At 27.5% G+C, this 17,946-nt stretch overlaps 1 protein-coding gene across 1 annotated transcript in view; it reads left to right on the forward strand.

The window, feature by feature from the left end:
- LOC145271169 (protein SFI1 homolog) overlaps window positions 1-17,946 on the forward strand; it is a 324,462-nt gene that overhangs the window by 258,124 nt on the left and 48,392 nt on the right. Inside the window, exon 18 of the mRNA XM_080126698.1 lies at window positions 13,155-13,230. Coding sequence (XP_079982824.1) covers window positions 13,155-13,230 — 76 coding nt within the window. The remainder of the gene's footprint in view (window positions 1-13,154; window positions 13,231-17,946) is intronic.

The following is a 17,946-nucleotide window of genomic DNA, read 5'->3' on the forward strand; positions in this document are numbered from 1 at the left end:
ATGAAAGCCCCACCCTCCAGACGACAAATATCGAAAAATTGGCCCAAAAGGACCATCAGAAGTGCGTCAACTGATCGATGTTCTGCAGTGGGGGGGGGGCAAAAAAAGTGACATTTTAATGTTAAACATTACATATTTTTAAATCGATTTATAACTGCCCCAAAAAGTACGGGCGCCAACTCTTCTAAATAAAGTGTACACGGGGCCGTTTATTTTGGGTCAACTTGTATTTAAAACCCGCTGAGTCATGTCACGTGATCTTGACGTCAGCAAAGCTGTAATGGCAGTCTGAATTTAAAAACGTTGTTATCGGTAAAAAGTTTTTAACCCTCACACAAGCTAAACTATGAACTTCTACGCTATGACAATGTTACCAAAGTTATTAGCACGTTAAAAATAGTTAGATACGATAGTTAAACGAAAAATAACAAGTCAAAAATGTGAAGTAAAAAAAAACATGCTTACAAAAAATATTAACAATCGAAGTTTTAACAAAAAAAAAACAGCCAGATGCCATTTTCTTTTTTAGTAACACTCTTTAGAGTAAGGAAGACGAAGTGAGAGAGAGAGACACACACATACGCATAGAGAGAGAGACAGACCGACAGACAGAGAGAGATGTCTAGACAGGAAACGAAATACGTAATTTAATAAACGCTACACACTGAATCATAAAAAGTGTGAAGTAAAACAAAAAATAATATGCTTAAAAAATTATTAACGATCGATGTTTTTAGCATTACTTCATATTCTTTTTTTTATGACTCTTTAGAGTAAGGAAGACGAAGAGAGACAGACAGATAGAGAGGTAGATAGAGAGAGAGACACACATGCACAGCAACAGATAGAGAGAGAGAGGGGGGGGAGAGAAAGAGATGTCTAGACAGGAACTGTGTTTTAAAATGTAAACTAATAAGAGTGATTGTATTTGTTTTTCGAGTAACGTTTGTTTCTACGAAAGATGAGACTGCTGGAATTCTAAGAACATATACAACACTTTGATCTTAGCCAAAAGACCATGAAACAGGTAATAAATGTTTTAGTCTCAAGAATTCATTTTTGTAAGACGAAAAGAGAGAGAGAATTCTAAGACAGGTTAATTCAATTTTCTCATTGTTTATACGGTTCCGAGCAACGCCGGGTAGCCCCGCTAGTCTATAAATATAAAAGCGAAAATGTATGTATGTATGTATGTACACTTTTCCTCGATGTCCACAAAAGGCTTCTTTCAGAGAAGCGCTCGCTCGCTCGCTTCACAACTTCTTAAAACTTTTTATATCATCCATAAATTGTAATATCTCACACTTAACCACGGAGCTCGCCTGTCTATTTAATTTTATTGACTTTCAAACGTTAATTATTCCACATTTCCCGCATCGGCACGCGTTACATTCGGTTTTCGGTATAAACAAAAAGCAAAACTCGACTCTAATCACAGGCCCAGAGCCAGTGGTCTCTAGAGAGCTAAGTAACGTTTGGTCAATGTCGACTTCGTCATATCAGACGGTAGCTTTCATTTCGAGACGAGGGAGCGGGTTTTTACAAACAAACAAACCGATTTATTGACCTCATTAAAAACTGTCCCGCACAAAATGCTAACTGCTGAATAGCTATCGGTGTCACGTCAATCAAAAACGTGCACCTGTTTTTTTTTCACACTTTACTATTTTCCAACTGCGCGTTGTCAAGGCTTCGTTTTTTTTTACGGGTACCTGTTTTTTTTCACACACACCTACAAACACCCGGGCAACGCTGGATACCCCTCGTTAGTATATATGTAAAAGTGAAAATGTGTGTTTGTGCGTTTTTGTGTATGTCCGCAAAAGGCTTTTTTCCAGGAAGCGATCGGTTGCTCCTTCTTAAAACTGTTTATATCATGTCTAAATCATAATATCTACGAGTCGCCTGTCTATTTAATTTGCCCGACTCAGAAAAGCTAAATATTCCACATTTTTGGATTGCCGTGTGTGGATTCAGCTTTTTCGTATAAAAGCAAAACTAATTCGAAGCTTGCGACATCGTTCCCAAACATCAGCTTTGATCAATGCGGAGTTTCTCCTTATATCAGACAATTGCTATTCAATTTGGACAATCCCCTGGCTTAGAGGAGCTGGTTTCCCCCCCCCCCACATCATGGGGAAACAAAAAAAAAAACTGCCCCGCAGTGAAAGTTGATCTCATTAAGTCATTAAGTATGGGCACCTGCCAATTCTTAATACTTAAATAAATTCAAACATCTTTCCGCTACTATTTCTTGCTGGCCAAAGGTTAACATCGCAAGTTCTTTTTTTTCCGCACTTTATTTTCCAACTTCGCCTCAAGGCTTCGGGTTCGATCCTTCTTACTTACCCCCCCCCCCCCAACGACACAAACACCAGGGCAACGATTTTTTAAGAAGTGTTATTTTGTTTTGATCTACCCAAAAGAACACACACCTTTAAACACACAGAGCTCACTCCTTCTTAAAACTTTTTATATGCTGTCTAAATGATAATATCTAAAAGTTACGAATGGGGGTCACATGTGTATTTAATTTGCCCGATTTTCATGCGCTATTTTTTCCAGAAAGCGAAACTGGATTCGAATCGGCAGTTCCCTGGCCCACGTTTAATGTATGTGCTCCATTTTACAATTGATTTTTCCCAGCACTCTAGCCACTGCGCCAATCAAGCTACAATATCAGAGCTCGATCAGTTTGTCCATAGATCTCTGCATTCTAAATAATGCAGGGATCTATGGACAAATTTATCTTTAGCTGACTTTGAGAACTAAATATTTCTGTTTACTAGCCAAATAGAAATGTTACTAGCCAAACCCATATGATTTTTGGAATATGACATCTTTGTTCTGTGACGATTATGTATATAATGAAGTTTTTTTTGTATATTTTTTAATAAGTGTAATTCTAAATATACAACAGTCAAATTTCTTCAGATTTATATATTATTTTAATTAGAATTCATTTTGAGGTGAGTATTGTTTATGTTAATTTATTTATCGTATTTAATTGTCATGTCGAAAATAGTAATATATCCAAACATTACGAAAACTCATCACACCAGGAAACCCCGAGAAAACAAATTTTTAAAGGTATGTTTTGTGTTGGTCTACCAGGCCACAATAGCTTGATCTCCATAAAAAGGTGGATATAAAGTAGGTGCTCGTTTTACATGAAATTAATAAAGAAAAGTGATCCCCCACTTTTATAACTATTTTTTTCGGAATACACACACCATAGTTTTGCAGCTGGTGAGTGAAAAAATATTTGCATCCAATTTAACTGTGGTATTCGTCGCTAGCATACCCACCTGCAAATACTATAAAAAAATTTGGGTGGGGGACAGAGAACTATATTTGTTTATCGTACGTGCGTACAAACATGGCTGCGAGTGAATTATAGCGCATAATATAGGTCTTGTCTCTGCAAAATGTAAATGAGATTTTCGTATGCAGCCTATGCACACAAAAAGTCGTCATTTTAAAGAAAATTGTGAAGGCGGACCTTATGTAAAAATTTACTGAATTTCTTAAAGAAATATGAAATTAAAATTTTTAATCAATGATTTCTTACATATTATTTTAATTGGAATTCATTATTGAGATGAGTATTATTTCTATTAATTTATTTATCGCGGACTATTATTCTCATCTTTATTAGTTGTTGTTTCACAACGTTTCGGCCAACTATTCCGGTTAAAGTCACACTTTTTTTTTTCACACTTTATTTTCCAACTTTGCCTTAAGGCTTCGGGTCCTTCCTACTTATCTACCGAAACTTTTTTTTTTTTAACTCCCCCGCTCCCCGACACAAACACCCAGGCAAGAAGTCTTTGCTTATTCTTTTGTTTTGATTTACCCAAAACCACACACACCTCGAAACACCCGGGCAACGCTAGGTACCCCCACCAGTCTATATATATAAAAGGCAAAATGTGTGTGACCATTTCGTGTATGTCTTCAAAAGGCTTTTCTTGCACACGCTCCCGGGTTCGTTACGATCGCTTACAACTGTTTATATAGGTCCTAGATAATAATATCTAGGATTTGGGAAAGTGCGTCGCATCTAGATTTATTTACATCCCAACAGATGTTGGGGAGGGGGAAACCAGCTCCCAATTGTCCAGATTGAATAGCAATTGTATGATATACAAGATTGATCAAAGCTGATTGCTTCTAAACGTTTCCTGGCGCGATGCCGAAAACAGCCTGCTAGCTTTTGAATTAGTTTTGCTTTTTTATGCGGAAAAGCCGAATCAACACGTGAGAAGCCAAAATAGCAATAATTTTTTAAAAGTCGCTGTAAATATTTCTAGACGCTACACGTGTTCCCAAATTGTAGATATTATTATTATCTAGCGGGTATATAAACAGTTGTAAGCGATAGTAACACCCACCCACCCCCCCGGAGCGTGTGCGAAAGAAGCCTTTGTGAGACATACACAAAATGGTCACACACATTCATTTTGCCTTTTATATATAGAGAGACTAGGAGGGGGGGGGGTACTCGGCATTGCCCGTGTGTGTGTGTGTTGGGAGAGGTACATCAAAACAACCCTGTACATAAAAAAGAAAAAAAAACGTTGGCCGGGTGTTTCGAGGTGTAAAAAAAAAAAGTTTTAGTAGGAAAGTAGGCTTGAACCCCGAACCTTTGACGCGGAGGTGGAAAGGAAATGGAAAAAAAAAAAAACCTGTGACCTAACCATCTCGACAACGGGAATAGATGAATTGATAAGTGTGTTAAGTTGACGTTTATAAAGTAAAATTAGCAGGTGCATGAATGTTAAGTCGCGTCATGTTTCACCTAGTTTTGCGCTGGAAGCGGGTTTTTGTTTTCCCCGCGATGCAGCGATCAAAAAATATCTCGAAAATAGCTAGTAAAAGTCAGGTAAATTAAAGATAGCTGCAACCCGAGTTCCTTAGTCGTAGATATTATTATTTAGACAGCATATAAAAAGTTTTAAGAAGGAGAGAGCCAACCGAGAATGACAGCCAAAAAAGCCTTTTGTAGACATACACAAAAAGCGGACACACATACATACACACATTTTCACTTTTATATATATATATAACAGTGAACATGTCTGTCGGTCTGTGTAGATTTTCCTACGCAATAACTTTGTCAATTTTAAGTGTACAGACTCAAAATTTCATATACAGGGTACATCGATTTGGGAAAATCGATGTGATCCGTTTTTGGCCAGGAATTTGGTGATTTAGGGGTCAAAGTTCAACAATTTGACCTTTGAGAACTCTACCAAACTCCTCTGCCAATTTGTATTTTTTATTTGATCACCCAGGCAACGCCGGGCTGAAATGTTAGTAATTTAAAAAACATGAAATATTTATAGATTGTTTTTAGAATGTTTTTTTATAAGGTTGTATGAAAATGTAGCAAAATATAATTTTAAAAAACATGAAATGTTTATAGATTGTTGTAGAATTTTTTTTATAAGGTTGTATAAAAATGTAGCAAAATATAATTTTTAAAAACATGAAATATTTATAGGTTGTTTTTAAAAAAATTTTCATAAGGTTGTATAAATATGTAGCAAAATATAATTTTGCAAAACAAAATCTTTATGGATTGTTTTTAGAATTTATTTCATAAGGTTGTATAAAAATGTAGCAAAAATATAATTTTCAAAAACATGAAACATTTATAGATTGTTTTTAGAATGTTTTTATAAGGTCGTATAAAAATATAGCAAAACAATTTTAAAAGACATGAAATATTTATAGATTGTTTTAGAATGTTTTTTTTATAAGGTTGTATAAAAATTTAGCAAAATATAATTTTAAAAATCATGAATGATTTAAAAATTGTGTTTAAAAAAATTTTATAAAGTTGTATAAAAATGCAGCAAAATATTATTTTTAAAAACATGAATTATTTATAGATTGTTTTTAGAATTTTTTTTATAAGGTTGTATAAAAATGTAGCAAAATATAATTTAAAAAAAACAAAGCATTTATAGATTGTTTTTAGATTTTTTTGTTATAAGGTTGTATAAAAATGTAGCAAAATATAATTTTAAAAAACATGAAACATTTATAGATTGTTTTTAGAATGTTTTTTATAAGGTTGTATAAAAACGTAGCAAAATATAATTTTAAAAAACATAAAACATTTATAGATTGTTTTTAGAATGTTTTTTATAAGGTTGTATAAAAATGTAGCTAAATTTAATTTTAAAAGACATGAAACATTTATAGATTGTTTTTAGAATATTTTTTATAAGGTTGTATAAAAATGTAGCAAAATATAATTTTAAAAACATGAAACATTTACAGATTGTTTTTAGAATGTTTTTTATAAGGTTGTATAAAAATGTAGCAAAATTTAATTTTAAAAAACATGAAACATTTATAGATTGTTTTTAGAATATTTTTTATAAGGTTGTATAAAAATGTAGCTAAATATAATTTTAAAAACCTGAAATATTTATAGATTGTTTTTAGAATATTTTTTATAAGATTGTATAAAAATGTAGCAAAATATAATTTTCAAAAAACATGAAACATAGATTGTTTTTAGAATGTTTTTTTATAAGGTTGTATAAAAACGTAGCAAAATATAATTTTAAAAAACATAAAACATTTATAGATTGTTTTTAGAATGTTTTTTATAAGGTTGTATAAAAATGTAGCAAAATATAATTTTTAAAACATAAAACATTTATAGATTGTTTTTAGAATTTTTTTATAACGTTGTATAAAAATGTAGCAAAATATAATTTTAAAAACATGAAATATTTATAGATTATTTTTAGAATGTTTTTTATAAGGTTGTATAAAAATGTAGCCAAATATAATTTTAAAAAAACATGAGACGTAGATTGTTTTTAGCATTTTTTTTTATAAGGTTGTATAAAAATATAGCAAAATATAATTTTAGAAAACATTAAACATTTATTGATTGGTTTAGAATGTTTTTTATAAGGTTGTATAAAAACGTAGCAAAATATAATTATAAAAAACATTAAACATTAATAGATGTTTTTTAGAATGTTTTTATAAGGTTGTATAAAAATGTAGCAAAATATAATTTTAAAAAACATGAAACATTTATAGATTGTTTTTAGAATTTTTTCATAAGGTTGTATAAAAAGGTAGCAAAATATTTTTTAAAAAATGAAACATTTATAGATTGTTTTAGAATGTTTTTTATAAGGTTGTATAAAAATGTAGAAACATATAATTTTAAAAAACATTAAACATTTATAGATTGTTTTTAGAATTTTTTTCGTATGGTTATATAAAAATGTAGCAAAATATAATTTTAAAAAGCATAAAACATTTATAGATTGTTTGTAGAATTTTTTTATAAGGTTATATAAAAATGTAGCAAAATATAATTTTAAAAAACAAAACATTTATAGATTGTTTTTAGATTTTTTTGTTATAAGGTTGTATAAAAATGTAGCAAAATATAATTTTAGAAAACATTAAACATTTATTGATTGTTTTAGAATGTTTTTTATAAGGTTGTATAAAAATGTAGCAAAATATTTTTAAAAAAATGAAACATTTATAGATTGTTTTAGAATGTTTTTTATAAGGTTGTATAAAAATGTAGCAAAATATAATTTTAAAAAACATTAAACATTTATAGATTGTTTTTAGAATTTTTTTCGTACGGTTATATAAAAATGTAGCAAAATATAATTTTAAAAAGCATAAAACATTTATAGATTGTTTGTAGAATTTTTTTATAAGGTTATATAAAAATGTAGCAAAATATAATTTTAAAAAACATAAAACATTTATAGATTGTTTTTAGATTTTTTTGTTATAAGGTTGTATAAAAATGTAGCAAAATATAATTTTCAAAAAACATGAAACATAGATTGTTTTTAGAACGTTTTTTTATAAGGTTGTATAAAAATGTAGCAAAATATAATTTTAAAAAACATGAAACATAGATTGTTTTTAGAATATTTTTGTTATAAGGTTGTATAAAAATGTAGCAAAATATAATTTTAAAAAACATGAAACATTTATAGATTGTTTTTAGAATATTTTTGTTTATAAGGTTGTATAAAAATGTAGCAAAATATAATTTTAAAAACATAAAACATTTATAGATTGTTTTTAGAATTTTTTTATAACGTTGTATAAAAATGTAGCAAAATATAATTTTAAAAACATGAAATATTTATAAATTATTTTTAGAATATTTTTTATAAGGTTGTATAAAAATGTAGCAAAATATAATTTTAAAAAAGCATAAAACATTTATAGATTGTTTTTAGCATGTTTTTTTATAAGGTTGTATAAAAATGTAGCAAAATATAATTTTAAAAAAACATGAAACATAGATTGTTTTTGAATATTTTTTATAAGGTTGTATAAAAATGTAGCAAAATATAATTTTAAAAAACATGAAACATTTATAGATTGTTTTTAGAATATTTTTGTTATAAGGTTGTATAAAAATGTAGCAAAATATAATTTTAAAAACATAAAACATTTATAGATTGTTTTTGGAATTTTTTTATAACGTTGTATAAAAATGTAGCAAAATATAATTTTAAAACCATGAAATATTTATAAATTATTTTTAGAATATTTTTTATAAGGTTGTATAAAAATGTAGCAAAATATAATTTTAAAACCATGAAACATTTATAGATTATTTTTAGAATATTTTTTATAAGGTTGTATAAAAATGTAGCCAAATATAATTTTCAAAAAACATGAGACGTAGATTGTTTTTAGCATTTTTTTTTATAAGGTTGTATAAAAATATAGCAAAATATAATTTTAGAAAACATTAAACATTTATTGATTGTTTTAGAATGTTTTTTATAAGGTTGTATAAAAACGTAGCAAAATATAATTTTAAAAACATTAAACATTAATAGATGTTTCTTAGAATGTTTTATAAGGTTGTATAAAAATGTAGCAAAATATAATTTTAAAAAACATGAAACATTTATAGATTGTTTTTAGAATTTTTTCATAAGGTTGTATAAAAAGGTAGCAAAATATTTTTAAAAAAATGAAACATTTATAGATTGTTTTAGAATGTTTTTTATAAGGTTGTATAAAAATGTAGCAAAATATAATTTTAAAAAACATTAAACATTTATAGATTGTTTTTAGAATTTTTTTCGTACGGTTATATAAAAATGTAGCAAAATATAATTTTAAAAAGCATAAAACATTTATAGATTGTTTGTAGAATTTTTTTATAAGGTTATATAAAAATGTAGCAAAATATAATTTTAAAAAACATAAAACATTTATAGATTGTTTTTAGATTTTTTTGTTATAAGGTTGTATAAAAATGTAGCAAAATATAATTTTCAAAAAACATGAAACATAGATTGTTTTTAGAACGTTTTTTTATAAGGTTGTATAAAAATGTAGCAAAATATAATTTTAAAAAACATGAAACATAGATTGTTTTTAGAATATTTTTGTTATAAGGTTGTATAAAAATGTAGCAAAATATAATTTTAAAAAACATGAAACATTTATAGATTGTTTTTAGAATATTTTTGTTATAAGGTTGTATAAAAATGTAGCAAAATATAATTTTAAAAACATAAAACATTTATAGATTGTTTTTAGAATTTTTTTATAACGTTGTATAAAAATGTAGCAAAATATAATTTTAAAAACATGAAATATTTATAAATTATTTTTAGAATATTTTTTATAAGGTTGTATAAAAATGTAGCAAAATATAATTTTAAAAAAGCATAAAACATTTATAGATTGTTTTTAGCATGTTTTTTTATAAGGTTGTATAAAAATGTAGCAAAATATAATTTTAAAAAAGCATGAAACCTAGATTGTTTTTAGAATATTTTTTATAAGGTTGTATAAAAATGTAGCAAAATATAATTTTAAAAAACATGAAACATTTATAGATTGTTTTTAGAATATTTTTGTTATAAGGTTGTATAAAAATGTAGCAAAATATAATTTTAAAAACATAAAACATTTATAGATTGTTTTTAGAATTTTTTTATAACGTTGTATAAAAATGTAGCAAAATATAATTTTAAAAACATGAAATATTTATAAATTATTTTTAGAATATTTTTTATAAGGTTGTATAAAAATGTAGTAAAATATAATTTTAAAAAAGCATAACACATTTATAGATTGTTTCTAGCATGTTTTTTTATAAGGTTGTATAAAAATGTAGCAAAATATAATTTTAAAAAAACATGAAACATAGATTTTTTAGAATATTTTTGATAAGGTTGTATAAAAATGTAGCAAAATATAATTTTAAAAAACATAAAACATTTATAGATTGTTTTTAGAATGATTTTTATAAGGTTGTATAAAAACGTAGCAAAATAATTTTAGAAAACATTAAACATTTATTGATTGTTTTAGAATGTTTTTTATAAGGTTGTATAAAAACGTAGCAAAATATAATTTTAAAAAACATTGAACATTAATAGATGTTTTTTAGAATGTTTTTATAAGGTTGTATAAAAATGTAGCAAAATATAATTTTAAAAAACATTAAACATTAATAGATGTTTTTTAGAATGTTTTTATAAGGTTGTATAAAAATGTAGCAAAATATAATTTTAAAAAACATTAAACATTAATAGATGTTTTTTAGAATGTTTTTATAAGGTTGTATAAAAATGTAGCAAAATATAATTTTAAAAAAACATGAAACGTAGATTGTTTTTAGCATGTTTTTTTATAAGGTTGTATGAAAATATAGCAAAATATAATTTTAAAAAACATAAAACATTTATAGATTATTTTTAGAATGTTTTTTATAAGGTTGTATAAAAACGTAGCAAAATATAATTTTAAAAAACATTAAACATTAATAGATGTTTTTTAGAATGTTTTTATAAGGTTGTATAAAAATGTAGAAAAATATAATTTTAAAAAACATGAAACATTTATGGGTTGATTTTAGAATTTTTTCATAAGGTTGTATAAAAATGTAGCAAAATATAATTTTAAAAATCATGAATGATTTAAAAATTGTGTTTAAAAAAATTTTATAAAGTTGTATAAAAATGTAGCAAAATATTATTTTTAAAAACATGAATTATTTATAGATTGTTTTTAGAATTTTATTATAAGGTTGTATAAAAATGTAGCAAAATATTGTTTAAAAAAACAAAGCATTTATAGGTTTTTTTTAGAATTTTTTTGATACGGTTGTATAAAATTGTAGCAAAATATAATTTAAAAAAACATGAATTATTTATAGATTGTTTTTAGAATTTTTTTATAAGGTTGTATAAAAATGTAGTAAAATATAATTTTCAATAACATGAAATATTTATAGAGTCTTTTTAGAATTTTTTTTATAAGGTTGTATAAAAATGTAGCAAATATAATTTTTAAAAACATGAAATATTTATAGATTGTTTTTAGAATTTTTTTCATAAGGTTGTATAAAAATTTAGTAAAATATAATTTTCAATAACATGAAATATTTATAGATTCTTTTTAGTATAATTTTAAAAAACATGAAATGTTTATAGATTGTTTTCAGAATGTTTTTTTATATGGTTGTATAAAAATGTAGCAAAATAGAATTTTAAAAAAACATGAAATATTTATAGATTGTTTTTAGAATTTTTTTAAGGTCGTATAAAAATGTAGCAAAATAGAATTTTAAAAACCTGAAAAATTTTTGATTGTTTTTAGAATTTTTTTATAAGGTTGTATAAAAATTTAGCAAAATATAATTTAACAAAATATGAAACAGAATTTGGTTTGGTACAGAAAGATTGTATAAATTTTTATATGAAAATATAATTTTAGTTTGCATGCACTTTTAGAAAAGGAAGAGTTATCGACCCCTGTTCTTTGGCTGAGAAGTGACATCTGTCGGCAATTCTTGAAACTGAAATACACACATGTCGCTTACATGCTGCTTCTTCCAAACAACAATATCTTCCGTTCGTCGCTCGTTTCATTGCGAGTTTCAGTACATTTGAATTTTGTCTGTATGTTTTGTTTTTTTTGTGAAGGCCCAGAGGCCACTGGAGCATAAGGGGTAATTGACATACATTAGTTATTGGATTATAGCGAAGTAATCATAAGTAGCAGAAATTTTGTAAATTGGATTTCTTAGAGGGACGGTTCATCAAGAACTTGTTTATATTGAACTTGAAGACAATCAGATTGCGGAGAAGCAAACGACCAACAGAACATATAAATGACTAAATGAAATTAAATAAATAATTATGTATGTTTTTTTGTTTTTTTTTGGGGGGGGTACAAAGAAGTCACCAATTATGAAGGCCCGGAGGCCACTCGAGGATAAGGGTTAATGGGTATACATTAGTTATTGGATTAGAGCTGGAAAAATGCTTTAAAAAAATGGGCATTTAAAATCTGTATGAACTCCAAATGAGGATTTAAAATATACTCCCACGAATGACAAAATAATTTCTGGCTTTTTATTATTTTTTTATTTATTTATTTTTTTTTTTATTCATCTATTTTTTATTGTATTTATTCATTTTTTATTTAATTTGTTTTACATTTTTATTTTTTTTTATTTATTAATCTATTTATTTTTATTTATTTTTTATTTTTTATGTATTCATTTTTTGTTCCTTACTTATTTTTATCTATTTATTTATTTTTATTTTTCATTTATCTTTTATTTATTTATGTATTTAATTATTTTTATTTATTTTTTTATACATCTATTTATTTATTTTTTTATTTTTCATTTTATTTATTTATTTTTTTATTAATTTATTTTTTATTTATCTATCTATTTTGTATTTATCTATTTATTTCTTATTTATTTCATTTATTTATTTTATATTTTTTTATTTATGTATGTATTTTTTATTTTTAATGATTTTTTATTTTTTTATATTTTATTGATCTATTTTTTATTTTTTTTTATTTTTTTATTTTTATTTTGTTTAATTTGTTATTTATTTTTATTTTTTAGAAATTTTTATTTTTTATTCATTGATCTATTTATTTTTTATTTTGTTATTTTTTAATTTATCTATTTATTTATTTTTTTGTTTATTTATTTTATGGATTTTTGATTTATTTATATTTTATCTATTATTTATTTTTTTGTTCTATGTTTTATTTTATTTGTATGTTTTTAAATTTTTAAAAAATTTTTTATTTATTTAATTCCTTTTTACTTGTTTATTTATTTATCGATTTATTTTTTGCAGGCGATATCAAAATGTTATATCCCTTGCATGTTACTATGGCAACATCCAAAACAGATGTTTCTCGGCTTGGAGACGGGTAAGCATGCTTTCAAGTCAGATGATTTCGCTACAGCAGTAGTGTGAATACGAGGTGTCTTCAATAAGTTTCGAGACTTTTTTTTGTACAGGCATTTAAAATTGTCGTAGACTCTTGAAAATTCAGTATGTTATTGCTAAACATCTTATGAGATGACTGACCAATTTTTATGATTTCACGTTCAAATGAACAGCTACTGCAGTAGTGTGAATACGAGGTGTCTTCAATAAGTTTCCAGACTTTTTTGTACAGGCCTTTAAAATTGTCGTAGACTCTTATGAGATGACTGACCAATTTTTATGATTTCACGTTCAAATGAACAGCTACTGCAGTAGTGTGAATACGAGGTGTCTTCAATAAGTTTCCAGACTTTTTTTGTACAGGCATTTAAAATTGTCGTAGACTCTTTGAATTTCATTATTTTATTGCTAAACATCTTATGAGATAACTGACCAATTTTTATGATTTCACGTTCAAATGAACAGCTACAGCAGTAGTGTGAATACGAGGTGTCTTCAATAAGTTTCGAGACTTTTTTATGTACAGGCATTTAAAATTGTCGTAGACTCTTGAAAATTCAGTATGTTATTGCTAAACATCTTATGAGATGACTGACCAATTTTTATGATTTCACGTTCAAATGAACAGCTACAGCAGTAGTGTGAATACGAGGTGTCTTCAATAAGTTTCGAGACTTTTTTTTGTACAGGCATTTAAAATTGTCGTAGACTCTTGAAAATTCAGTATGTTATTGCTAAACATCTTATGAGATGACTGACCAATTTTTAGGATTTCACGTTCAAATGAACAGCTACAGCAGTAGTGTGAATACGAGGTGTCTTCAATAAGTTTCGAGACTTTTTTTTGTACAGGCATTTAAAATTGTCGTAGACTCTTGAAAATTCAGTATGTTATTGCTAAACATCTTATGAGATGACTGACCAATTTTTATGATTTCACGTTCAAATGAACAGCTACAGCAGTAGTGTGAATACGAGGTGTCTTCAATAAGTTTCGAGACTTTTTTTTGTACAGGCATTTAAAATTGTCGTAGACTCTTGAAAATTCAGTATGTTATTGCTAAACATCTTATGAGATGACTGACCAATTTTTATGATTTCACGTTCAAATGAACAGCTACAGCAGTAGTATGAATACGAGGTGTCTTCAATAAGTTTCGAGACTTTTTTTGTACAGGCATTTAAAATTGTCGTAGACTCTTGAAAATTCAGTATGTTATTGCTAAACATCTTATGAGATGACTGACCAATTTTTATGATTTCACGTTCAAATGAACAGCTACTGCAGTAGTGTGAATACGAGGTGTCTTCAATAAGTTTCCAGACTTTTTTGTACAGGCCTTTAAAATTGTCGTAGACTCTTATGAGATGACTGACCAATTTTTATGATTTCACGTTCAAATGAACAGCTACTGCAGTAGTGTGAATACGAGGTGTCTTCAATAAGTTTCCAGACTTTTTTTGTACAGGCATTTAAAATTGTCGTAGACTCTTTGAATTTCATTATTTTATTGCTAAACATCTTATGAGATGACTGACCAATTTTTATGATTTCACGTTCAAATGAACAGCTACAGCAGTAGTGTGAATACGAGGTGTCTTCAATAAGTTTCGAGACTTTTTTTTGTACAGGCATTTAAAATTGTCGTAGACTCTTGAAAATTCAGTATGTTATTGCTAAACATCTTATGAGATGACTGACCAATTTTTATGATTTCATGTTCAAATGAACAGCTACAGCAGTAGTGTGAATACGAGGTGTCTTCAATAAGTTTCGAGACTTTTTTTTGTACAGGCATTTAAAATTGTCGTAGACTCTTGAAAATTCAGTATGTTATTGCTAAACATCTTATGAGATGACTGATCAATTTTTATGATTTCACGTTCAAATGAACAGCTACTGCAGTAGTGTGAATACGAGGTGTCTTCAATAAGTTTCCAGACTTTTTTGTACAGGCCTTTAAAATTGTCGTAGACTCTTATGAGATGACTGACCAATTTTTATGATTTCACGTTCAAATGAACAGCTACTGCAGTAGTGTGAATACGAGGTGTCTTCAATAAGTTTCCAGACTTTTTTTGTACAGGCATTTAAAATTGTCGTAGACTCTTTGAAATTCATTATTTTATTGCTAAACATCTTATGAGATGACTGACCAATTTTTATGATTTCACGTTCAAATGAACAGCTACAGCAGTAGTGTGAATACGAGGTGTCTTCAATAAGTTTCGAGACTTTTTTTTGTACAGGCATTTAAAATTGTCGTAGACTCTTGAAAATTCAGTATGTTATTGCTAAACATCTTATGAGATGACTGACCAATTTTTATGATTTCACGTTCAAATGAACAGCTACAGCAGTAGTGTGAATACGAGGTGTCTTCAATAAGTTTCGAGACTTTTTTTTGTACAGGCATTTAAAATTGTCGTAGACTCTTGAAAATTCAGTATGTTATTGCTAAACATCTTATGAGATGACTGACCAATTTTTATGATTTCACGTTCAAATGAACAGCTACAGCAGTAGTGTGAATACGAGGTGTCTTCAATAAGTTTCGAGACTTTTTTTTGTACAGGCATTTAAAATTGTCGTAGACTCTTGAAAATTCAGTATGTTATTGCTAAACATCTTATGAGATAACTGACCAATTTTTATGATTTCATGTTCAAATGAACAGCTACAGCAGTAGTGTGAATACGAGGTGTCTTCAATAAGTTTCGAGACTTTTTTTTGTACAGGCATTTAAAATTGTCGTAGACTCTTGAAAATTCAGTATGTTATTGCTAAACATCTTATGAGATGACTGACCAATTTTTATGATTTCACGTTCAAATGAACAGCTACAGCAGTAGTGTGAATACGAGGTGTCTTCAATAAGTTTTGAGACTTTTTTTTGTACAGGCATTTAAAATTGTCGTAGACTCTTGAAAATTCAGTATGTTATTGCTAAACATCTTATGAGATGACTGACCAATTTTTATGATTTCACGTTCAAATGAACAGCTACTGCAGTAGTGTGGATACGAGGTGTCTTCAATAAGTTTCCAGACTTTTTTGTACAGGCCTTTAAAATTGTCGTAGACTCTTATAAGATGACTGACCAATTTTTATGATTTCACGTTCAAATGCAGTAGTGTGAATACGAGGTGTCTTCAATAAGTTTCCAGACTTTTTTTGTACAGGCATTTAAAATTGTCGTAGACTCTTTGAAATTCATTATTTTATTGCTAAACATCTTATGAGATGACTGACCAATTTTTATGATTTCACGTTCAAATGAACAGCTACAGCAGTAGTGTGAATACGAGGTGTCTTCAATAAGTTTCGAGACTTTTTTTTGTACAGGCATTTAAAATTGTCGTAGACTCTTGAAAATTCAGTATGTTATTGCTAAACATCTTATGAGATGACTGACCAATTTTTATGATTTCACGTTCAAATGAACAGCTACAGCAGTAGTGTGAATACGAGGTGTCTTCAATAAGTTTCGAGACTTTTTTTTGTACAGGCATTTAAAATTGTCGTAGACTCTTGAAAATTCAGTATGTTATTGCTAAACATCTTATGAGATGACTGACCAATTTTTAGGATTTCACGTTCAAATGAACAGCTACTGCAGTAGTGTGAATACGAGGTGTCTTCAATAAGTTTCCAGACTTTTTTGTACAGGCCTTTAAAATTGTCGTAGACTCTTATGAGATGACTGACCAATTTTTATGATTTCACGTTCAAATGAACAGCTACTGCAGTAGTGTGAATACGAGGTGTCTTCAATAAGTTTCCAGACTTTTTTGTACAGGCATTTAAAATTGTCGTAGAATCTTATGAGATGACTGACCAATTTTTATGATTTCGCGTTCAAATGAACAGCTACTGCAGTAGTGTGAATACGAGGTGTCTTCAATAAGTTTCCGGGCTTTTTTTTTTTGTACAGGCATTTAAAATTGCTATACATCTTATGAGATGACTGACCAATTTTTAGGATTTCACATTCAAATGAACAGCTACTGCAGTAGTGTGAATACGAGGTGTCTTCAATAAGTTTCCAGACTTTTTTTACACGCATTTAAAATTGTCGTAGACTTTTTAAAATTCAGTATGTTATTGCTAAACATCTTATGAGATGACTGACCAATTTTTATGATTTCACGTTCAAATGAACAGCTACTGCAGTAGTGTGAATACGAGGTGTCTTCAATAAGTTTCCAGACTTTTTTTACACGCATTTAAAATTGTCGTAGACTTTTTAAAATTCAGTATGTTATTTGCTAAACATCTTATGAGATAACTGACCAATTTTTATGATTTCATATTCAAATGAACAGCTTCTGCAGTAGTGTGAATATGAGGTGTCTTCAATAAGTTTCCAGGCGTTTTTTTGAACAGGCATTTAAAGTTATGGCTATACATCTTATGAGACCAATTTTTATGATATGACCTTAAACTATATCCAATGGTGAGGCCCCAGCTTATGGGCTTTGGGGAGTGTGGAGCCACCCCTTAATTGCCATTGCTCCCAGGTCCACTCTGATCCAGAGGGGTAGTACCTGTTAGGGTCCCAACTATGGGTTAAATAGAAACCGACTGGAAAAAAAAATATATATATATATATATTTTTTTAAAAAAGTTGTTCTTCAAAATCACTGGATTCTGCATTAAATAACCTGACAAGGGTTGATATGCAGTGGTAATGGT

Source organism: Euprymna scolopes, chromosome 46 (assembly GCF_053919585.1).
Source record: "Euprymna scolopes isolate OS-2025 chromosome 46, ASM5391958v1, whole genome shotgun sequence".
Taxonomy (NCBI): Eukaryota; Metazoa; Mollusca; class Cephalopoda; order Sepiida; family Sepiolidae; genus Euprymna; species Euprymna scolopes.